This window comes from Cyprinodon variegatus, unplaced genomic scaffold (assembly GCF_000732505.1).
Source record: "Cyprinodon variegatus isolate N-32 unplaced genomic scaffold, C_variegatus-1.0 Scaffold152, whole genome shotgun sequence".
Classification (NCBI taxonomy): domain Eukaryota; kingdom Metazoa; phylum Chordata; class Actinopteri; order Cyprinodontiformes; family Cyprinodontidae; genus Cyprinodon; species Cyprinodon variegatus.
The window spans coordinates 548258-573962 of record NW_015150605.1 but is presented as its reverse complement, the minus strand read 5'-3'; the positions used below and the strand labels follow the sequence as shown (position 1 = coordinate 573962).

The 25705-nt window shown below is 37.8% G+C and overlaps 1 protein-coding gene across 2 annotated transcripts in view; it reads right to left on the bottom strand.

Moving 5' to 3' along the window:
* The window catches only part of LOC107086434 (caskin-1-like), a 62353-nt gene extending 37104 nt beyond the window's left edge, over positions 1-25249 (bottom strand). The window contains exon 1 of one of the 2 annotated variants that reach the window (XM_015377368.1): positions 24823-25249. In XM_015377368.1, coding sequence (XP_015232854.1) covers positions 24823-24916 — 94 coding nt within the window. In that variant the 5' untranslated portion in view covers positions 24917-25249. The remainder of the gene's footprint in view (positions 1-24822) is intronic. The other variant, XM_015377369.1, reaches the window with a different exon arrangement.
* Between the last annotated feature and the right edge of the window lie 456 nt (positions 25250-25705).

The following is a 25705-nucleotide window of genomic DNA, read 5'->3' as shown; positions in this document are numbered from 1 at the left end:
TAAGCTAAAGTGGAATTTTGTCAGTGTTTACCATGGTAAGTGCTGGTGTTGATTAAGCAATAGGAAGCAGGATGCTTCCTATTGATGGTTAATCTAGCATAGAGACCTCCAAACTATCCTATTCACTGCATAGGAGCCATATGGTTGCCCTCGATACTTTATTTGACAGGATGTATAGGCTAGCCAACCTCAAAGTGTTTTACAGAAATACATTAACCTGTGTGACATGTGCTCTGTGCAAAGCCCTGAATACACCGAACATGATTTTGTGTCCGATAAAACAGAAAAGAGGTTGTAGCGCTTAGCACTCATTGACAATGAAGAAGGATGAACATACCCTACATGATTAATTCAAGGGGGCTTACTTAGCTCCGACTGAGATAGACCCCAGATCTAAATGTAATGTTACAAAATGTAATTCACAACACATGCTGTATATAGGCTGATTTATACTCAGAAACCAGGTCGCCTGCATGTGTGTTGCAGTTAACGTAGATATGCCCCCGGACCTTCGGCAGACACTCCGGTGTCAGGAGGCATCTGACTGGTCAAATCTAAATCCGCTCTACACTATAAGTGTTTCCTGTTTGGTACCTTACTGGCTTGTTTTATTTGTATGACCACCATTGTGGAAAACGACTCGTGAAGTTGGACCAGCTAGAAGATCCACCTGGATCTCTGCTCTTTTTTGCCCTCATGTCCCTCCGTTGTCGCATAAACTTGCCCCTTGCGTTTTTCCACTTCCTCAATGCCTCGGCCATATCTAGACCTACAGCTAGTTCATGTTTATCTCTCTTGCATTGTGGTGTGGTATTACATAGTGCAGACCACACTTCAAAATTGGGCATGAATCAAAAATATCTGCATCATACCTGCGACCAGCATTGAGAATCGCTAATTGATGAGAACCGGTTCGAAAATGTTCAATTGTTCAAACTTTAGTTTCGATATCCAGTCTACTGAGATGAAATAAAAGCTGCCTAAAATCAATAAAGAAGAATTTGCAGGTGTGTGTGCAAGCAACAATCTGCAGCAGTCGTAAGTGTGGCTTAAAGCCAAGTAAAGAAATGACCAGTCAGTTACCTACGATGCTAGTGACGGCTGACATGACTTAACGCCAAATCCAGAAAGAGAGCCTCATCTTTTTTCTGCTGCACTGCTGCATTGATCTGCCTCTCCAAACAGAACCGCTAGCTTCGCAAGTCAAAATCTGGTCACCCTATTGTAGTTTGCAATTGTATGACAAGTGTTTTTGATTTCTTGTGTACATGTCTTAAAATATAATGGATACTGGAGCTTGACTGGGGCTCTAAATTTGTGGCACATATTCTCCAGGGAGATACTTTCTTACATATACTTTATGTCTTAAGAGATTCCTGCCTTGTTTCATACACTTTCTGGATAGAATTGAAAATCACTTAAATGCAAACTAAAGCGTAACTTCATCTTCTAGTTCATTTAGAATCTGTTTTATACGATAAAGCCCACCAACTGCACAATGGAGAATCAAATCGGGTCATTCCTCCGCCCACAAGAGTAATTGGGTTTAACTGAAGTGCAGCAAATGACACTGAGGAAGAAAAACTATGAAAGCTTTTTACTCCACTGTTTATTCCTTCAGCTCATAGCACCAGGCAGAAACAGGTAAATAAAATAATTTTTTTTTTTTTTTATATGACATCAATGTTTATGCACTCATATAATCCACGTTTTAGGTGGTGGATAAGTCAAACAGCTATCCTCATTTCCACCGTCTTCTCTATTTAACCCCAATGTTCCCTCTATGTTGCGTGATTACACAGTTGCCCAATGCTTGCGCAAAGATGTCTGCCTCCAGAAATGCAGAGCTACATCTATGTAATTAAAAATAGTATTTCTAAAGTAAGGCAAACATAAAGATAGACTCTTTCAGTTCATAGGTGATAATATTTAACATAAATATAGATTACATATACCATTTATGTAAGCAAATCCCTGTAATTATTACACACTGTATCTTTAAAGACATAAACACAAAGCTTCCCTTTACAAAATGGTGTTTCCGCCCTGATCTGAAAGTAGTGTCGCTTGTGGGCCGACCCCACAGCTGCAGCCTCAAAAGGAGAGGTGAGAAGATTCCCTTTAAAAAATATCTCTTTTTGAAGGGTAGTTTTCCGGCTTCTGTGTGCTTTGGCTTATCAGGTTACCAAAAAGTATACGACAAAAATAAAAATAAAAAGTGTTTCTGAGCATTGAATCTACTGAGGGACAATTTTAACTTCTGAGAATATATGATGTCCCACATTGGGAATACAAGACTCAAATATTTGTTTTTGTTTAGTTTCTTAGATTGAGATTTACAGACTGTAAAAGGGTTGGATGAATAACATTTAATCAAGTTTAAATTGACAAATGGACTTTAAATAATTAAAACAAACAAGAGGGAAATATACAAAACTATGCTTGGATCTATTGAATTTTTAATGAAAATAATAATTTAATTTTGAACATATATATATACAGTGTGTATATATATATATATATATATATATATATATATATATATATATATATATATATATGGCTAACCAACCAGGAGTAGTGATAGATGTGGTAATCCCAAGCGACAGCAACATCAAGATGAAAGAACACGAGAAGCTTGAGAAATACCAAGGGCTGAAAGAGGAGCTAGAAAAGATGTGGAAAGTAAGAGCAGCAGTGGTGCCAGTGGTAATTGGAGCACTGGGGGCTGTGACCCCCAAACTGGGAGAGTGGCTACAGCAGATTCCAGGTAAAACATCAGAGGTCTCTGTCCAGAAGAGCGCAGTCCTAGGAACAGCTAAGATACTGCACAGAACCCTCAAACTCTCAGGCCTCTGGTAGAGGACCCGAGCTGGAGGATGACACATACCACCCCATGAGGGGTGAAATAATAGTTTTATATATATATATATATATATATATATATATATATATATATATATATATATATATATAAAAATATAAATATATATCTCCTTTGCAATAATATTTTTAGATTACATTTGTAAAATTCTAAGAAATATCCCTGAAAACAATTGTTTTCAATTAGTTGACATAGATAAAGACATTCATCCAAATGGAAAAATCCCTTTTGCTTGAACTTATAGTCAGTCAGAAGATTTGTGAAAATTGTTTTAAATTTCAGTAAACCTCCCACTAGCACGTGTTCAAAAAGAAACATGTATTTGCTGAAACAGATTTAGCTGGTACTTTCAACATATCTGGGTTAGGGTTTGGATGTATCTGACAAAGTTCTTGGTCAGATATGTGGTCCCACCCAGTAAAAGTACTGGCAAAAAAAAGCAAAGAAAAAAAAAAGCATTTGAGACGCCCACCTAGAGTGGAAAGGTTTAAGGGCTCTGTTGCTCTTGATTTTGCTAAAACAATCAGAAACAATGGTTGACCTTAGAGCAGGGGGGGAATTTACCATTAGGCAATACTAGGCAGTTGCCTAGGACCTCAAGTTTCTGGGGGCTCCATAAAACTGTGTTTATATGTACAGTTAATACAACTATTCCTTATTTGTGCGCAGTAATTATGTTTTGGATAATAATCCTTTTGCCAAAATGCCATCAGAACGCTTAGAAAATTCAGTGTGCATTTGAAAACAAATGGTGTGAAGAGCAGTGTTGCCAACTTAGTGCTTTTGTCGCTATATTTAGCAACATTTCTGACCCCTCTAGTACTTTTATTTCAAAAAAGTGCGTAGCGCCAAATCTAGCAACTTTTTTCTGCTATTAGAGACTTTGGCAAGAACATGTAAAAGCACCAAACTAGTAGATTGGTAAACCCACCTCCTGCTCTCCTCTATCTTGTCTGCTGTCATGATTCATGCAGCTATTATTTAATTCAAATGAAAAATGGAGAACAGATAAGCAGCATGGCTTGTCTATAGTGAAGGAATGTGTTATTCACTTTTGCCGTCGCCTTTTTGGAAACACAGGAAAGAGCAATCAGTGAATCAGAAGTGAACTTAATGATTGGAAAAAATCTTTCATTCCTTTTGAGACAGCATGAAAAGTCAGCTGAGTACAAAACATAGAAAGGAAAACAACAAGAAAAGGGAAATTAAGGAAAGGACAAAACGTACAACAAAAAATGTATATCTATTCTATTCAAATTTGTGAAGCTGTATAGTGGATGTGTTTAATGTGTTGTCGTCTAAATTCAGAGGATCCCTGCCTGTTTTTGCCCTAAATGTCCTAAATACGCCCCTGCCTGAAAGCTCTAGTCGCCTTTCAGAATCTGATTCAGAAGCTATTCAAGTTATTGTGGATTTTCACACAAACCCATTTTGCTCTTCTTAATTTTCCTCTCCTGAGTTTGTTGTTTACTCTCTGCTTATCTTCTTTCCTTACCACGCCTCTCACCAGGGTGGCATAAATATCAAAACGCCAATGACAGCTCCTCTGGCTTTGTGCCAAATCACACCTTTTTGTATGCGAGCAAACATCTCTCAGTGAGCCATGTTAACACCAGCTCGAACAATTACCTATTGTTAATGGAGTCCAATCTGCAAGTGTATTTAAACCTACAAAACAGCCCTTTTTAAGCAGTTTAAAAACTTGGAACCTCTCCCCTACCAAAGAACGCCCTACAAATGAAAGATAAAATGTTTTCAGCCATAAACACTGAAGTCCAGTTTTTAACTTTATTAGCATTGCTCCTCAGATTTTCCTCATTTCATCCATTAATCTCTGAATCACAGTTTCCTTCCCTGATGTGGGCTGCTGGTTTGAGAGACTCCCATTCCTGTTTCTCCATCTGTGTCCTTTTGCTTATATTTCAGAATAACACTAAGCATAACACTGCATCCAGGCTGCAGTAACCATGGTAACCACCTCACTGTGTCAGTCCTGGCCTGTCAGTCATTTTGGATGTCATCGACATGATACTGTTTGGTAAAACCCTCCATCAATTTGTAACAATGGTTAAATGATGGATTTGCATTGACATAAAATCCCATCAGTAACTTCCAGTTAGAAACCTGCCATTCTTAATGTTGAGAGCAAACAGCTGCCTGCAGCTACCAGCTAGAGGAGCCGTCACAACAACATTAGGTTACATCTTTAGAGTAGCTGAGGGAAATGAATGAAAGCTGGGTTCTTAAAACAGTGCTTTTGAAAAAAGACATGGTGTTCATACTAACAAGCAATATCTGTTTCACAACTAAAATACTTATAATCACTTAAGGATCAGCAGCTGGATAACAGACTAAGGGAGAAAATATTTTGTTATAAATATTCAAGTTTCTTTTTTTTTTCAAAGTAATTTATTTCACAGCCCAAAAGTATTTTATTGTATTTACTTATTATAGTATATGTTATTCCAAGAGCTATTTTGAGCTGACTGTACACATGCAATGAATTTTGAAAATAAGTCAGCATTTACGTAGCTGTTGCTTTCATATTCTAGCCTCTTTTGGTTGTCGGCATTTGCATTCACGTCAGTTGCATGCAGATCAACCTTAAAAAGTCCAAATGTGTTTATTTGACTATGCTTGAGGTTGGTTTTCCTTCACAAACCTCCAGATTGAACTCTTTACATCTTCTAACACTAACTGATTGTTCTGTCAACTCTCTCTGCCAAGTGACTGCAGCTAGTGCAGACTGATGAAGACTTTCCCTGTCTAGGGCTAGGTGTAAAACTAATCCAAAATGATTTCTTTTTCTAGTATAAATCAGACTTCACTCATTTCATCCATTATCCTCCACTTGGCTAAAAAGGTTACCAAGGGAACCAACTGAGACTTTAACAAATTTGCTAGGTTCAATGAGATTAAGGGTTGGGAATACATTCTTACCTATGCTCAATAAAGCCATCTAACCATTGTTTTTCTTACTTTATGATTTGAAATTTAATATCAGTTTCATTCCTAAGGTATGTAAGGATTATGTGAATTATTTATATGGGCCAAATCAGATTAATATCAGAGCATTTTCTAGGAAATTCCCAAGTTTACATATGCCTACAGTAGGTTAGTATGCCTTTCAAAAATCTGGAAAACCCAACCGATTTATGTTTTAGTATGTTGTAGTATGGCTTCTAATAGATTCAGTCGCACATTCTGGGTTATGAAAGCTAACTAAAACAAATCCACCAAAATATTGGGAAATAGGTTTAGGATCTTAGGCTGAAGGCGCCACATTTTGTTTTTTGTTTTTTAAACAATAATATTTGTTTTTTAAACAATAATATGGACAGGAAAAAATAACATAGAAATGTTTATTTAACATACCAGTCAGTAAGGACTGGTTCTGTGTCCTGAAGATGGAAAGATTTGGTCATAAATGTGTCCAAGAACAAAAGTAAAATACCTTCTAAAGATGTTGACCAAGGCTAGTATGAGAATCCCAAATAAAACACAGTATGTAGCTACAGTACCACCATGAACTGAAAATTATTATCTCTATAATCCATGTTTTCATTCCACAATAAACAGTTAATTTGATGCTTAGAACCTACTCGGTTGAGGGCAGATATTGAGTTAGAAGTACACCTTTTTCTGACATAGAGTCCCTCCCCTCTCAGCTACTTATTTTCTCATCATTCCTGGTAATAGAGGGGTTTCCTAGCCTGATAAACCAGACTAAATGTGAGATTAAATGTGTAATTTAGTCTGGCCCCGATGAAAGAGACATCGGAAGATTGTTGATGAGAACAACCCATTGCTTTTAAACCATGTCTGTGTCTATTGGCCAAAGCTCTGACCAATGAGCGCAACTGACTGTGACGTAGTAAGTGCGAGAGTAAGCTGGTGGGGGAGTGTAAACAACTAGTCTGTCAGTTGAAACGGCGAATATGTCCTTCTTAAAAATGAATGACCGTAGAGCCTCTTCCTGCTCACATTTCAATGAAAACCCCAAGTCTAATCCTTCCAAAACTTTTTCCCAAGCTGAATCAAACAAGAACTGTTCAATAGTTGTTGCCATGTCCCTTGTTGCACTTCCTCCAGCGTCTTGCAGCTTTGTCGTCACGCCCTCGAAACCCCCGCCCGCTTTGCATCCAAAAATTCAAGACACATCTCTGCATTGTCACTGTGATGCACTGATAGAGGCTAGACCACTCGCAGGCAAAAATAACTTTACATTGGCCGCTGGCGGGTGGGGCTAGTTTACTAGGCTAGGGGTTTCCTGTAAAAAAATAATTTTAAAGGGCAGAAACAGAGTTGCATAAACTATGGACCTGCAGACAGCAACATCTGGTTTTATTTTACCACCACTATATATCCCAACCTGTATGTTTTCAACAATACGGGCGACAAAACCAACACTTGCTGAAGGAAACTCAATTTTTTTCTACAAGGTGTTTTAAAATCATATCAGAGGTTATTGAACAGATTTTATGGAAATGTTATGTCCGTAGCTCTAAAGAAAAAAAGGTTGAGTGTTTCCTCTGAAGAACCACAGGCCTCGGAAACAGATGGCCTACAAGTTTAGGTCACATTGACAGATTAAAAAAGGGCAAACTAGATGGCAAATGTCAGCGGGTGTTAAACAGTTGGTAGATACGGCTGTCAAGCTGTAATTTCTTCTAACTTTTGCTGTTGTCACACTGCATATTTTTCCATTTTTATTATGGTAAAAAAAAGTGGGTAATGTGGATCTAAACCAATGCTGTCAAATCTTACTGTAGTTTTGGGCCCTAAAATACTCAGGGGGTCATCCTTTTTTTTTTTAAGTCTTTTGTTTTTACCTGCTCAGCAATTAATTAAATATTCAGTAATCTAGTTTTAAAAAGTGATGAAGTAACAATTAAAAGGACTCTCCACTTCATGGCAAGGCAATTCTATAACTGCAGTTAAGGGCCACAAGAAAGTGACCACAGACCCTTTGTCTAATGTAGCAAACCCATGGTCAAACCATAAGAAAATAAGGACATTTTCCCTGTTTAGAAATGTTTATAGGCCTGAAACAGTCACACTGTAATTGTACTGTTTAACATCGCTGACATTTGCCAACTAATTTCATAATGGATTAATCATCAACTGGAGTATAGAGATTCTAAAAAATGCCTTTAACTGACAGAGCAACCCACTTACAGCAATAATTATACCAAGATTGTGAAAAAGATATGTAACATTTGCATTTAAGATAAAAAATATTTTTCATCTGTCAATATGCTCTATCCAGAACTCCTAAAGTGGAAAACTGTGAGTTTCACCTGGTTTAATTTCCAAAAGAAATCTTCTTTAAGGAAGCTTTGGCTGTCCGATTATAAATCCATATTAATTGAAAAAATAATTGACATATTAAATGATTTACAAAATAACCTTTAGCTGCAACCCTAACTGTGGAATGAAGAATTCCCAAAGTTTAGCCACCAAGTTCTTTGATAGTAGCATAACTCCCTTTGTGTTTCTTCTCTCCAGACATACTATTAACCTGATAAAAGAGTGCCTCAAATTGTAAGATTTAAAAGCAGCCCCATGAAAATGGACATATTGATAGCTCAGAAACCAGAATTTTTGTTTTTAAAAATACAAATATCAATACTTTCAATACTACGGTCAGTTAAAGTGCTATACATTAATAAAAAATTGAATAAATGCACACTTGATATTTGGTTTCCCTTCCTACATCTTATCAAATACTGTGACATGTAAAGCTATTTTTTCCTCGTTTTTTGAGTGTGTAGATAGAGTGAGCCCTGGGGTTTAGTGTTCTTTTTGGGTGGGGGGTGGGGGGAGGCAATGCACCTTGCTTTGTTTTGTTTTTTTAGTCTATTTTGCTTTATTTCTCATGTTTCTGTGTGTGTGTGTGTGTTTGTTTTTGTATGTCTAACAGAAAATTCTAATAAAAACATATTTGAAAAAAAAAATTATAAATGCACACTTTGGTGGGAACTACTTTTCCTTTTGCCTAGTAAATGCTAAAATTATAAGTTTGTACAATTATGATTGTAATTATATGTTTGTACAAAGACCGTAAGCAAAAGTTACAAAAAAAAACCTTAAAATATTCTAAGAAATAAAGTGGTAAAAGGATTGCAAAAAGCTAAAAGATCTTAATATTACACACCTCATCGAAATTATTAGGGGAACCAACAGTTCACTGCTTAAATAAATTAACAAATAAAGCAACTAAGTGCTGAGGAGTTAAAAACTCACTATTACTGGCCAAATACTTACCAATACTGCCAAAATTGAAAAGTTAGAAAAGGATTTTACACCTAATATGTACCTTTCCAAATCTAAAAGTCGTTTTCTTTGTGGGTGCCTTTCGAGACGTTCAAGATCACCTTAGAAAAAACTATGATAAAATAAATAAATTTAATTCGCATTACAAGAAATTCCAAAAATATAAATATACATGACATGCATAGGACAAACAATATAGAATCATGTAACTATGTGGGGAAAGAAAGTCAAAGATGAGTTTTTAAATGGAATTAGACCAATCCCCACTACTTTTTAGCCCTAGCCCTAAATTTTGCATTCTTTGGCCGTAGGTGTAGTGGACATAATGAGAGGTAGGGGGTTATATTGTATACGAGGAATTTCTGATGCTGACTTGACCGGAAAGGGCCAGAGACAATTTCAGAGAAAACATGGAGGACAGGGATTTTATGGAGCGACCCGCAGTTTTTTGTTAGTTACTTTGAAAGCCAACCAAAGCTGTAGGTGTCAGCATTCTGGGTTTGGCTGATTCCCCCAGACAGCAGTGGATGGGTTAGTCTGTGTTTTGGAGCTCAGACGGCCCTTAAGAGCATTCCCCACTTCATTCTTTTACAAAATTTTTTTTTGTATCTTCCATTTTGATAAAAAAAATGTCAAAGGCACTGTGTAATTCTGTCCTATGGTTTTGTAATTTTAATATCTTTTGGACTAGAAATTGTCAGCTAGGTTTAATACATCACTTTTAAAGACTTATCATACCTGATAAAGAAAAAGGATAACAAGCTCCACTACTTTCCTTTTTACAATTTTAGGTTTAATAGTTGTTTTCTTTTTCTTTTTTAAAAAAAAGCTTTGGGATGATGGGGTGTCCCAACTCCTAGGGAAGATTATGAAGCCTTAACTGTTGTGGCTTCAACTCCAGGGTGTGTTGGAAATGAGCATGGGCTGGTGGTACTGAGTAAGGGCTAATGGTGGAAAGTAAAGGGTTTATTGGGATTGGGGCTTAAAATGCAGAGAATGAGTAATTTTGCCAGATTTCTGCGGGGAGGGAGTTCCAAAGTGCTAAGCGACTGAAGGCTCTCAGGCCCATGGAGGACATGCAGCCAGGTGGAATGAAAGGAGACAGGCCGAGGAGTAACGGCGGATACAGGGAGATGTGTATGAGTGCAGGAGGTCAGAGAGGTAGGACGCTGCCAGGTTATAGAGAGCATTGAAGGTGAGCATCAAATTGAATACACAAGTGAACAGGGAGCCAGTGAATATGTTTGAGTACTAGGGTGATGAGTCATGGGGTTCTGCAGATGCCTTCTGAAACAAGTGGAGTTTATGGATGGACTTGTCAGGTAAACAAAAAAAAAAGGTATTTGCAGTATTCATAGTAGGATGTAACAAAGGATTGAACCAGGATTGCTATACGATTAGGGGTAAGTGATGGACATAGATGATTTATAAAACAAGCTGACAGGGTGATACTGTTTATATGTGTGCTGTGAAAGACAGGGTACTGTCCAGAATGACACCAAGGTTCTTGATCTGTGGTGAGGGGAGGATGATGGTGTTGTGAACTGTAACAGAAAAGCTAGACGATTTGGAGAAAGAAGATTTAGAGCCAACCATGAGAAATTATGTTATGCTATTGTTAAAGGTATTGTGGAGGATTTTTGTGATTTTTTTTTTTTTTAAAAGACCCACCCTCTCCACTAAAAAAAAAAAAAAATCGCTCACTCTCTATATAGAGCAGGGACTATATAGTTGACTTTATAGTGAACTCAGTTAATTGGCCGTTCGGAAGGATGATCACTGCGTTTTGCTCATTGTTGGTCAAGTAACTCCTCCTTAACTGCGCGGTGCCTGCGCCATCTTTGTTATAAGCCACCGCTGTCTGGTAGCGACAGCCTATGGTGATAGCGGGCTGTTGTGACAGCAAATCCCATAATGCTTTGCAAGGAGAGCTCTCCGCATAAAGCATTCCAGGATATATCTGTCACTCTGAAGCCTTAATCTTCTTTTCATAGACATTCATGTAGACACTCATAGACACTTTTTCTGTTATGACCCTCGCCATTTTCAAAAAAACGCAGTAAGAAAGGAGAGTTTTAATGGCCACACATATACGCCTGAAAGTGCGCATGTGCAGAAAAAGATAGCTAACGTAGGACGGCCTTATGTAAAGATATCACCAGAATGACTGACAATTAGGAGGACCACTTAATTAGATGATCCACTGGAAATAAAATATTGTCCTCTATAGCTTTAGGTTTTAGAAATTTATGAGAGAACCATGTTTTAATTCAGTTAAACAGTTTGAAAGGGAAGATAGAGGGTTTGGATGAAAAGCAGAGCTCTGTATCTGTGGCATAGAGGTGGAAAGGGATGTTGTGCTTTCTCAAAATATTGCCAGTAGAAAGTAGGCAGATAGAAATGTCCCCAGGACAGAGCCCTGGGTGACACTAATATAGCGAGGGAAAGGGTGTTATTTGTGATTTTTTTATTTCATACACACTGTGTGGGGACAGTGAGGTACGAGATGAACCAGAAAAGCACTATGTTGTAAAAATCTATGGAGGACAAACGCTTGAGGAGAATGTGTCAAAAAAGAAGAGTATGGTGAGTAGCCCAGGGTCAAACTCCATGAGAAGACCACTTCTTATTTTGAGCAAGGCTGTTTCTGTGCTGTGAAGTGGCCGAACCGCAGACCAAAATTCTTCATAGACGTTATTATGAATGAGAAGTCCTGATACACTTGGTTAATTTGTCTACAAGACCCTAAAAATGTTCCTCCGGCTGGAAAAAAGCTGTAGTGTCCCAAGTTTTGAAATCAGGGATCCTGGACTCCATGTGTAATTAGAGGCCCACATAGATTTTTGTCGATACTTCCAAAAGTCGTTTAAAAAGTAGTTGCTGCACAATTGACTAGTATAGAGTATTTAGCCAACCAGCTTTTCCACCCACAGCAGGGTGGATGGAGGGCTAGATGGTAGGAACAGTATTTTCAGATCTTAAAAAACGTCTTTGAAGCTCTGTCATGGCTTGCTTTTATCTAAAATGTTACCGTTTAACATTTCTTTTGAGGCAGTGAGCTGGTCTGCATCATGTATTCAGGATAGGGACCAATGTGTTCAAATAGGTTGAGAGAAATCCTCATGTTTAAGCATTAAAATCGTACCTTAGGGCTTGACACTGGGAACTTTACTGTTCAGCCTCTTTATAAACAGCTTACCTGCTACCTGCAAAGGTGCCATGGCCATATTTTTGCTGATGATGCAGGGGCTTTTTTCAGATTATTTTTTACACTTGGCTTTTATTTTATTATTTTTGAAAGTAGGCTGACAGGTAATGGGATTAGAGGGAGTGGGAAAACATGCAGTAAAGGTCATGAACAAAGACTCGAAATTCTAATTTTAAATCTAATTGCATCTAAGACCAATGGGTTGCATGCTTAAACCCTGCTAAACAGCTATGCCCAGGATGATACAATTTTTTATGCGTCGGTGAGGTCACTAGAGCAGTGGGCTAATTTTAACATGTATGACTGAGGTGAGGCAATGGTTGTATCAAAACTAAATTGTGCAAAATCTAACCAAAGGAGTGTTAATTAGCTTCTCTATTGAAAAACTAAATGTAGCACAAGGTTTTGAAATAGATGAGCAAAATCAAGAGTTCCATCTGTAACTGAATTTAAATACCTTGGGCTTGTCCTTAACCCCTTAATAAATTTAAAAAACCCATTACAAAGTTATAAAACTATACAAACGTTCCTTCATTGCTTCAAATTAATTAGAGCATATATATATTCTTTACATGCATGCTATGAATAAAGCTGTATTATCAGTTAATTAGTGTAAGATCTGAATATCATTTTTTGTTAGTTCCGTAACAGTAAAACGTGTGTGTATTATATACGGTATGTTTAAACGTTCACCTTATGAATATTTTCAAAATGTCCAGTAAATATGTATTGATCTGACCTTACTATTGATTTAAGTGTTAATACTAAAATTTCAGATGCATAGGAGGGTGGGGAGTTAATTTAATGTAGATATGCAGTACTTGGGTGGTACAATAAAGTTAAAATACCGTGAAATACATGGAAAAAAGTTTAAGGACCTAAATACTAGTTTGATATGAATTTAATTTTTTCTCAGATAAATTTATAGAAAATAATCCATCTAGTATAATTTTCAGCGATGGATTAAACTATAACAAACTGTTAACCTAAGGGGAAAAAAAAGAAATATTTAAAACTTAAAAAAATAAGTCTGGTGGAAATTAGGAAATATTTTTCCCACAGTGAATGTTCTTAGAGACATACTGTAGGCTTGTAGGGGTTCACAAAAATGTTTTGAACTAAACTGCAATGGTAAATCTGCTGATTCCTCTGCAAGATTTCTTTAAAAGCATTGTCTGATCAGACTTGCAACCATCACATGCTGCATTCAGGGTGAGCTGACTGCCCCATGTTCTACTGTGTGATCAAAGCCCTAAAAATATATTTAGATAAATAACAAGCTCTCTTCTGTGCAGAGAAGAACAGGGAGTCCTGCAGCAGGTTGTGCAGACCCGACAAAGTCTTGATATCAGCATTACAGTCAGTGGGATCTCATGAGGAGATAGATGAAACTAGGAACAGACTGAACCCTCCCTAGTAGCTGCGGTGAGATCAGATACGGTTGCACACCCTGGCTATTTTTAAACTCAGAATGGAGTTCGTACTAAATCCATTTTGATCCAATGATTTTACAGCTTAGCTATTTCACGTTGAAACGTCACATCAATGCAGCGGCTGCTATTCTAACTTATTCAAATATATATGTACCCCAAGCGAAAACAATTGTATTATTTTTAGCAAAAATTAAAAATAATAGCTTATAATTCAGATTTTGGTATTTTTACATCTAAAGAAAAACTCGCTCCACAATTTACAATTATAAAAAGAAAATATGTGCATGTCTCTTTATGCAAATGAGTCAGCAGTTAAAAGAGAAACCTTGGGGAATTTAATGAGCTGTTGCTCTTCACTGATTGAAAAAACATGATCTCAACAAAGGGAGATGATGTCTGAAACAATGAGAATGATTATAAAACTCCTTCAAGCAGATAAATCCCCTCAGAGTGTGGAAAAAACCAGGTTGGCTTTTTTTACTGGCCAACTGGAGCAAGTTCAAACAAAAATGTGGAGGTAAGGTAGGCCAAGGAAGACATCAAAGCATCAGTACAGAAGACTGTAAGCAACATGCCTCCCTCATAGAAAATGGCAGAAAGGCGTAAACAGGAGTCAGTGTTTGTCATCAAAACATAAGAAATCGGCTAAAGGAAATAGGATTTAGGTTCAGCTGAAACCACACATAAATCATCATTAACAAGGCAGAAAACAGGGTTACAGAGGGATAAAGAGGAGCAGTCAATGGCTCTGGATGATTGGATAAAACTGATATTCACTGATGAATCTGGAATTTACATTCAACAAGGAAATGATCCAGGATTTTATTTATTTATTTATTTTTTTGGTACAATCCCTGTGAAACATTGAAATATATAATATATAAAATGTCTCATCAATCATGTGTTGCTGCAGGTTACATTTAAACTGAATTTACATTAAACATTTAAACATCTAAGGCAAAAAAAATTTGCCCTAACTCTGCTTCTCCTTGAAATACAGTAGTGCCTATTTTAGCATTCATCAGTCCATAACTAGGACAAAATATAAATATATGGATATGATTAACTTATATTTTATATGTAGGATTATACAAAGTTAATACATAGCCTGCTTGTGGGTGGCCCTATTTGTTTTTGTATATATATTTGGTACCACAATCAATACTCAGGTGTTTGTGGAAATATTTACTGTTGAAAGTTTTGTCAGATTTACAATAACCAGAACTGACCCCTTTAAGTGACACTCTGGGTTTCAGGACAATAAGCTTCAGCAGACAACAATATTTCTGCGCTTTCAGCCTTTACAGGCCATGGAAACAAGTCAAATTCAGACATACTCGCAGTTTATTGAAAGCTTGGATGCTTTCTATACGAAGCTTTGACTCAAAGTAGGAATATTTAGTGAGCTTCAGAGTACCTCTGGTGCCTAACTGAAGCTAAAGTCTGTTCTTTCGCAAAGCCAGCCAGTTTACCAACCATTTGCAAACAGAGAACCAAATCAGAGCCCCATCATTTATCTCATCCACTGAATGTTTGATCCTTTCCCTGCTACTTCTGTGTTTACGAGAAGTATCCTAGCAGCACGTGGGGAGAGTTTAACTACACAGATAATGCTATTAATGCCAGTATCCTTGCAGAAATGGGAGCAATTTGATATTGGAAGGAACACTTTTAACATCCTCTCATGTTCAGTTAATGAATGTTCCCGTCAGAAAGGGTTGTGAAATGACAGTGTTCCCGAGTAATTATTTAGCAAGATCCAGCAGCTTTGCAGACCTTTCTACCAACATTTACACCCAAAAGAGAAAACCAGCCTGAAAATAAAGGATTGTACTTGTGAATATCGTAAAAAAAGAAATACAAAAATAAGTAACGGTAAGATGTTAGGTGTTATACAATGTAAGTCCATGCCTGAAAGGCAAACAGCTCACCCCATAATCAAATCAGATAAATCAAATAGCAGAACGGGTCCTAAAACCCTGATCAGGTCATCAGTATTTTACTCCCCTCAATCCAAACTGTTTTAGTTAAACTAGGGATTAAGTAATGTTTCTGGTTGATAAGGACAAGTCAGCAAACAGTTTAGATTTTTATCCAATTATTGATGAGAACTGATGAGGAATTATTTTTTCTTATGTTCATATTTATACTTAAAAACCAATGCAAATAAAAAAAAACAAGAGGTGCAGCAATATACTAATTGTAATAGTTTTTGTTTAGTGACTTAACATGTGCCATTAATTACAGTTATTTCCTTCACGCCTCATATTTTTTGCTATCATTCATTTATGAGCCGCCTGACTGAATTTCATGGAAAAGCAAGATGTCATCATTTTGCTCGGGGAAGGGTGTACAAACAGTGTTCACATGATTAAACCAAGATTTTATAAACGCTTCCAAAAGATAACCCACTTATCAGTGATAAACGGCCATTTTAGTCATTTGCTGCAACTAGAGGAGAAACCATTATGATAAGGGTGTGCTCAAATAGCCTGGATAAGAGCTTTATTTTCATTGGAACAGAGATAGGAAAATCATTATTGAAAGAGGAACCAGCCCTGTTTAAAGAAGAGCTGGCACACATCTTATAATAGCCTGGTTTTGAGTAAAAACTCTTTAATGTTTCCCTTTTAGACGTTTATTTAAAACACACAAAAGAACAACAAAAAAAAGTTTTAAGCAATCATTTTGACAAAACAGTTAATTCATATAAGGATTAAGAAGAGGTGAAACCTTATTTAGTCCCAGCTCTTCCTCAAAACCTCCTTCTAAGTTCTTCTGCGTCCCTAAACTATATTGTAAGTCCCATATAACTGAATAATAAGTAATTTACTCTTTTGTTTATTCTATATAACCTATATTACAAATATTTAGTTGTATATCTCTACTGATTTGAGCAGGTTCTTTAAAATTACAGAGAATGCTAAAGAAACAAATGGAACAATATGTCTGCTGATTCGCTTACGTGACGTATTCATGAGAAAAACAGGGCACTTTTTCTTTATCTATTTATTTACTGAGTCAAGCGTACGCCCTCTTAATTGGTTCCTAAAAATAAAGGTTTTTGAGAACACTTGATGTCTGTTCTGAATAGCCTGTGCACTGTAGCCTGTCATTTGAGGGGACAGTTATGCCTCCTTGCTGCAGTTTGCTATTACTGACTTCAAAGCGGTTTTATGTTCTTTTATAACAGAAGAGCTAAGGTTTGCAGACACGTTCAAAAATCTGAAACTTGTTGATTTGCTTGCAAAAAAAGCAAGTAGTTATCTTTAATCCACCTAAATACCTGACATTTTTTAGATGACATCTTATGTCATGTAAAATGACCTAAATACATATGCTATGGAGGTATAACTGAGGATTGTTATGTCGGCTTGGTTAAAAATAATCATTTTATGTAATAAACATATTTATTCAGGTTTGGAAAAAAAAATACAAAGCTTATAATTAAATAATCAAGAAAGAAAGTTCAAACCAGGCAGAATGCCAGCCAACCATCTAATATAGATGTTTAAACACAATGTGGCTGTGAGAAGTTATATCGACATACATTGAAATATCGGGGGTATTTATCATATTGTTTATCATGATAAATTTCTCATCAATTTTGATTTATCGTCTGAATGATCATTTAAAATGAAGGATGTTTGAAAACTCAAGAAAATGAAGGAACTGACAAAAAAAATGTTTTTCTTTTTTTCTTATTTTTCATTGGGGGGGGTTGAAAAATTCATAGAATATGATAAAAAATGCTACTGTTGGACTTTACAAATCAAACTTAATTATGTAACTGGTGTCCAGAGGAAGCCTGTTTTAATATGTTTAGTTTTCAGCATTTTTATTTGCGGTGCTATGATTCCTTTGACCTGCAGTCACAGCAATACAGTTACCTTAGAAACACTGTGAAGAAGTAATGTTAATATTTTCCATCCTAACTTTTATTGTTATCAATGTAGGATCATAAAGTACTGTGAGGTCCATATCGCCCAGCCCTAATGAGGGGCTTTAAATGATGCATAGGACCTATATTATTTTAGCAGGGTTATAATCATCATACAGCTTCTAGAATTTGCAATGAAACAAATGGATTCACAACTTTTAATGTAGAGATTTTTTTTACTGAACCAATAATAATCAAAGCTATACACACAGTTCACCCACAGTAATATTTGTTTAAATGTAGATACCCAGCCACTTTGTAGCCATCAACATACTTCTAACATAATTCTGGAGCATAGTCCTCCTTAAGTTGAGTTTATTTAAGCTTGTTTGCTTGAACCTGTTCTCCTGGTACAGAAAGAGCTGATAAGTATAGTTCACCTTTTTGTGACATTTCTTTGTGAAGGCTACACCCAAACCTTGATGTTTGCTCATCCTAACAACAGTGTTCGTGTGTTTGGAGTTGCTGTTCATTAAAATGGAGTCTAGGCGGAAGTTCAACTGATTTAACTGATTACTTACCCTCATGCGCCTCTGACACATGCTAATCAGCTTTGAACCACACCTCCACGAAAGCCCGATCAGCATCCAGAGATCATCTTAATAGGTCTCCAAATCGCAACTCAGTCTGCTACCTAAAGCGCAGGCAGTGGGTGCGCTATGACTGACTTTGATTCAGATGACCTGATTCAACCCACCTCCATCCCCTTCACCACCATCGTAGTTAAAGCTTCATCTGACTTTCCATGGTGCTTCTTCTACTTTGTCCCCATCAGAGTGTCATTCCTCCTGGACTCTTACTGCGTTCCCTGTCTTATCTCAACCGGTCCGGCAGAAGACCGCCATGTTGAGCCTGGTTCTGCAAAGGTTTCTTCCCAACTGGGAGTTTTTCCTCTCCACTGTAGCTTCATGCTTGCTCATCATGGACAGGTTCTCTCAAACTGTATTATCCAAGCTGGACTTCCATCTTCCAGGTCCCTGAGTGAAGCTCTAGTATAAGCTCACGCTGTCCACTGAATGTCCCCATAAAGCTCAGCATACTGTCTCGCTAACCAGCAGTCTACAGACTGACCAACTTCATCTATCTCCATTCTACCACCAGTTTAAGGCCTGGGGGGAAACAGCCCTGTTCATTACTCATGTTCATGTGTATAAAACTAAATTCAGCGCTATGTTTCCTGTTGAGATCTGAGCCCCAAAGACAAAAGTAATTGTATCAATAAAATTCCTCTAATTGTCTTTTTCTTTCCGTGTTTTTCAGATTGAAATTTAACTGAGAGCCAATTGTCAGCTCTCTACCCATTGCTATAGCAATTGTTTTCCCCTCTTAATAATTCACTTTACTCTGTCAACCAGCAGCCAAACTACAACCATGCTTGACAGATGGTTCTGCATTCTTAGGTCAGCAAGTCTCAAAATCAGACTCTTCCAGAAAAGAAAAAGCAATCGTTCCTAATTTTTGGCCTTTGAGATCAAACCCTGCCTCATCCTTCTGCAGGAACGAGTCTTGTTCATGTTGATAGCTTTAGAGAAGGGTGCTCATAAAATAAAAAAAATCACCAAAGCATTTTTTTTTTCATGGCTGCCCAGTTGGAGAAACATCAAGAACACTCCCTGTAAAGCCCTACTGGGAATATTGCAGCAACCTGGACTTTTCTATCTGATATAGCAGAGAATGCGTATAATGAAGTGAAATATATTTTCCCTTCAAACTGGTTGTCCTTCATTTAACTAATGCTACCAATACCGCTGTAAAATATCTACTTGTAAACATAATCCTTTAGTATCTTGGTGAATAGGACAAAGTGAAATATCATGAGCTGCTGTTGCAGTAGTTAACGCCAAACAATAAGCCCTGTTTTCCAATTTGCAATCAGAAGCCATTAAGTTCATTCCCAAACCGGAGCTTCAACGTTTGAGGAAAAAATCTGTTGCAGCCAACCTATAAAAATTTTATCTCAGGGAAACAGCATCTTTTTCCAGATCTTGGCAAAGTGGTAATACATCTGGAAACCTTGCACCTAAATGTACAATTGAACAAAAGTTGTGCAAATCTACTCTGCTTAGATATTTACCCAGTTTCTTGTACCTGCCATTTGTTCTTTACTGACTTGTCTATCCCTAGATAGACAGTCTACACTGTTTAGAGGTCAGTGGCCTTTGGTCTTGCCTGTGTCTGGTGCTGAATGCATAAAATCTACAAGAGAAGCAAAACAATGAGCCAGAAAAGTCAAATGTTTTGCTTCTTCATGCTTTCCACTCTGCAAACAGGTAAGGATGTGGGTTTAAGGAGTCACGGCTTGAGCTCAGAACTCCCTAGATAGAAAGTGAAGTAATCTAAGCACTACCTATTTTTATAGGCTGAGGCATATTTGAATGGCTTTCTCTGTGTCAGCACTTGTGAGCGTTCCCCTCGGGGTCAGGTGGCATATATGAATGGATGGATCCTTATAGTTCTGAATGAGGGTTCTTAAAGAGGCTTGTGAAAAGCCCCAGCTGTTACACCAGTTATTTAAACAGATTTTTGTATCCATATTTAGGTCAATATACAGCACGAGGATTGAATTTCAAAGGATTCGATCGAGAGCTGGGGCCAAAGAAACATTTAATCACAAGAGAGGAGTCACAAGAACTTCATTTGATTTATTAAAAAAGAGAGCAGTTCTAAAACAGCTCCTTGTTTTTATCTTTCGTTAGATATTTTCCAGCAGCCTTATTTTGTATTTAAAGACCTCTGTCCCACATGTTTTCAAAAGAAAAATAATATTTAACCTAACTTAGTCTTTCAGCAACTTTAAGTACAGTATAGATTTTCATACTTTCCATGGAAGCAGTATCTCACCTAGCTTCTAATATCATGTTTGTGGGCTGAGGACCCAAGTGGAGAGAAACGGCAAAGAAAAAAGCCATAATAAAAAAAAATAAAAACAGAAGATTAAACACTGATGACATTGATTGGTTAGTTAATCAGGGGAAATGTGGAAGATCTGCAATGGGAGGGAGGCAGGGAAGCTAAGGGAGGAAGAGTAATTAACACAAAGGTGCTGAAGTAAGACTCAGGGAAAAAAAGATCAACAAACCAAAATAGGAAGATCGATAATTACATAAATACATAGACGAAAGAAGAAAGTATAATTCTAAGAAGAAACTAATCACAAAAACATTGAAATGAAATTGGAGAACCCTTATGCTACTTATATACATCCTAATATGACAAGATGCCTTTCGAAAATATGATAATAATAATATGTGCGCCTACATTATTCAAGTTAAAGTAAAATTTTGAGCAAAAATCCAACATGAACAACTTTTAAAACAGCTGAGGAATTTCTGCTGTCTTTGTTTTTCTGTTTTAGACATAAGGTGCTATTTCCAAATGGTTTGTTCCAGGACAAGATATGAAACCCCCTCTTGGAGTTTCTGTTGATAAAACAGTACTTCAGTAGGGACAAAAAATATACTTTCACCTCCAAAATGCAATAGAGAACAAAAAAAAAAAATCTTAAGTTGGGTTTGTCATTGAAATATATTCTTAAATAAAACTTGGACATATTGATTATAAAAATGAGATTTCCGTGTTTTCATAAACATGTTTTAAGTGAGTTTATTGACACTAACTGGAACTTTCTTCATAAATTGTATCAGGGCTTCTGAAAACATTAGCTTCTTTATCTTCTCCATCTTTAACTGCACCCTTCAGGAATCACCATAGCTCACCATCTGTGTTCATCTCATCACCTACACCTTCTATCCATGTCTATCTTCACTGCATCCACAAACATTCTCTGTGGTATTTCTCTTTTTTCTAAACTCTTTGCAGCAACTCTATCATCCTTTATCCAATTTATCTGCCACCCCTTAGACATGTCACCCTAAATTTTGCTTCAAATGTCTCAATCTGAGCCATTTCTCAGATAAACTAGAATTTGTCTCTGTTTTGGTATCTTCCAGAGATAATCTTTGCATTTTTTTACTTTTCCTGTTACAGCCTGACTTATGTACTTATCTGTTTTTCAGTGATTTATTAATGCTGTTTGAAATGTATGTTTGCAAAGCTTTTTCTAAAAACATAAACATATTTTAATTGCAGAGGTCTTTCCAATGCATTTAAAGACTGTTTTTGGTTTACAACTAATAAATATTCAGTTGTAAATGGATCTGTTCTATATTTTGTTTGATTAATCAGTTAATGGTTGGATAGGGAAAGGAGCTTTTTATGATATATTTTTTTTAACAGATTAACTATACAGTTAGAGAGTTTTGGGTGGATGGATAGAACATGTTTAAAAAAAGGAAGAATTCTGTTGTGTTTTTATTTTCATGTAAAAAGAGCAGTCACTAATTAAATAAGACTCTTGTATCTGTAAAATAAATAAATACATTTTGAAGAATGTGACATTTCAGTAGTTCGTAACTTTAACAATAAACAGAGACTGAACACACTCACTGAAAAAAGATTTTATAAAACACAACTTAAAATTTATGGAACTTTTATTCTATTTGGCTAAAAAACAAACAACAACAAAAACACCACAGAAGGAAATACTTTTTTGGCATCAGGACTAGAAATACACAATCAGCCACAAACAAGAACCTAATTTTTGACTTTCTTGTTTATTTGTTTGATACTGGATAATCAAATAGTGAAAATAAAACAGTAAAACAAAACTGTTTAGTAAAATAAATAAATAAATAGATAAAGACTATTCATCAAATGTCAAGTGATCGGGGGGGTGGGGGTATTTAACATTAGGCAATACTAGGCAGTTGTCTAGGGCCCCAAGTTCTTGGGGCCCCATAAAACTCTGTTTACATGTATGGTTAATGCAACTATTTCTTATTTGTGCACATTAATTATGTTTCTGATAAAAATCCTTTCACTAACATGCCATCAGAATGCTTATAATATTAAGTTTGTCTCAGGCCCTTCAGTATCCACCACATTGGATCAGTCCATTTGCTGAAAGGTCCAAACAGACAGCAGAAAACCATTTGAAAACATATAATGTGATGAGCAGTGTTGCCAACTATGCGCTTTTGTCGCTATATTTAGTGACTTTTCAGACCTTTCATTTCAAAAACGCGCCTAGTGCCAAATCTAGCGACTTTCTTCTGCTAGTGGAGATTTTGGTGACAACATATAAAAGCACCGAACTCTGCTCTACAGATCAAGAAGATTCATAACCCCGCCTCCTGCTCTCCTCTATCTTGTCTGCTGTCATGATTCATGCAGCTATTATTTCATCCAAGTGAAAAATGGAGAACAGATAAGCAGATCATGGCTTGTCTACAGTGAAAATAAGGACTATGTTATTCACTTTTGCTGTCGCCTTTTTGGAAACACAGGAAGAAGCAATCAGCTAAGTGAGCTTAGTGTTTGGGAAAAATCTTTCATTCCTTTTGAGACAGCATGAAAATAAAAAAGCGAGACAAAACGTAGAAAAAATTATGTATGTCTATTATATTAAAAATTTCTGTATGTTTATAATGGGTCTTTTGTGTTGTCTTTTCAGTTCAGAGGGCCCCATGCCTGTCTTTACCAAGGGCCCCAAATTTCCTAAATCCGCCCCTGGTTGTGACTGCTGCATATTTAATGATTTGTTAAACCTGAACAAGGTAAAAACTGGTTATATTTCTGGAATTCCTCCCATTAGCTGGATATATTGTTGCATCACAAAGTGTTATACTAAAGATAACAGTTTATTAATAAAAAAAAGATCTGATTGAACTTTTTTCTTTCTTAATCTATAAATATAACCCAAATAAGAAGTCCTACAGTAACAGCTGTTTGGTTGGGACTCCTACATAAATTCCTGTAATCCCTCCCTAAATTTCCCAACATTAAATTGTGCCTTTTGCACAGAAAACCCCCACCCTCCCTCCCCGTTAACCCACCACAGTACTGCCTCTGAACTTCATTAGCATTCTATTAATAATACAAACACGGCTAAGCACATGACTAACACTGCAAGTGTGAAGTGTGTTTCTGATCATGCTTGCCTGCAATTTTGTGCATGCACAGTGTTTGGGATTGTCTGTCTGTGGAGGCAACATCCTCCAGCAGGGAGACCTGGCATACTGTTTAATTATTCAAACATAAAACCTGTGCAAACACAAACACACAAATTTTAACCTCCCTCCAACACACCCTGTGTCCTCGCCTCCCTGCTCGAATCCCTGTGTCCTGCACCTTCTCGTGCCACCACAACCCTCCTCTTCCTCTCCATCTTCCACCCCCTGTTCCCTTTTGTCAGTGTGCGGCGGCCTGAGCCCTCAGAGCTGATCTAGTCTGGCATTTGTAGAGAGAGGCATTTTTCTTTCCCCCTGCACTGCTGCCGATGTTTATCATAGACAAACAAGCACACAAGGAGGAGGTGACAGAAGAGCAGGGAGGAAAGTAGGTGACAGAAGAGGAGGAAGAGGAGGAGGAACATGGAGAGCTTCTGGTGAGATGGGGAGGAGGAGAGCAGTTTCAAGGTTGTAATTGAAATCTAATTATCACCTCAAGTCCCAGCTGAATCCGTGTTAGGAGCAAGCTCACGCTCCATGAAAATGTCTGCACGTGTACCCTTACAATCACCAAATTTATTCCGGTCAACATCTGGCGCCTTCACACACTGATAATCCTCCTTTATGTCCCAGAGCAGTGCAGGACCTTCTGCCTCTCTCCCACACGTGCCACCCCCCCCTATGGACAGGACATCTCTCCCTAAATATAGATATATTCATCTGTTCATTCATGCAGATGCAAACACAAACGCCTAATTGCAGAGGAAGGGGTGACAAGCTCGCCTGATTTCTAATTGCATCCTGGTGATGACTGCTTTCACACATGTGCAACGTCATCACTATCGTATTGTCAACGTCAAAGCACAAACACACAGATGCATGCATGCAGAGTGCACAACCAAACAAACACAGAGAAACATTTAGATCCAAGGGCGTTATATTATATGGGGCTTGCACTGTCCTGACCTGGAAATGATGGGAGGGTGTGTGTGTGTGTGATTGGGGGGGAGGGGGGGTCATGGACTAGAGGATGGGAGATGGATGGATGGATGGATGGATGGATGGATACTAACTGGCTTTTCCTGGCCGTGGTCTCTGCAGGAGCCGCTGGGCTGTCAGCAGGTCCTCGGTCTTCACGGCCTGGAGCAGCTCCTGGTCCTTCCCCATGTCCCCTCCGTCCCGCCCCGGTCCACCCGGTCCAGCTCTCTTCCTCTGAGCGCCCCTATCTCCTCCGTTAATCCGCCGCTACATCCTGTCGCCGCTCCCCGGCCTCCCGCTGGAGCTTGCGGATGTTGGGACGGATGGATGAACGGTGGAAAGAGCAGGATGCCCTGGATTCGACCGCAGCCTCCAGCGCGGGTCGCTGTCGCACTTCCAACGTAGAAATAATAAATAAATAAAAAAGGCTCGATTCCACAGACTCTCTAACTAACCCACCGTGACGGATTCACCGGGTCTGCGTGCGTCTTGTGCGTAAAAAAAAAGAAGGTGGAGCGTAAAGAGCCCTCGTGCACCTTTGGGTCAAAACCTTCCTTGCGCTCCGTGGATGTTTGACGTGTCACCGTCGCCTCAGTACCAATGTGGATCGGATCTGGCCACGTCCACGCACGCGCACTGACACGGCAAACGGTCACAGTTGGGCAATATTTGTTACACTGGCGTGCAGGTCCAGCTGTTGAGCTGCTGCTGCAGCAGAAGTTGGAACCAATCGTGAGGCGCATGCATGCTCGGCGCGCGCCTGGAGCTGCTGGGTCACCTTCTTCAGATAAACAGGTCAAGCTGGATGATGTAGTGCAGCAAAGACTCAAAATGCCACAATATTCAGTCTGCTTTTTGTTTGTTTGTTTTTACCAGGGGCGGTTCTATACCAAATTTATCAGGGAGGGGGGATGTTTTTTTAATGGGGGCGCAGAACAAAAATAGACAGGGAAACAGTTCAGTGTTTATTATATTAAA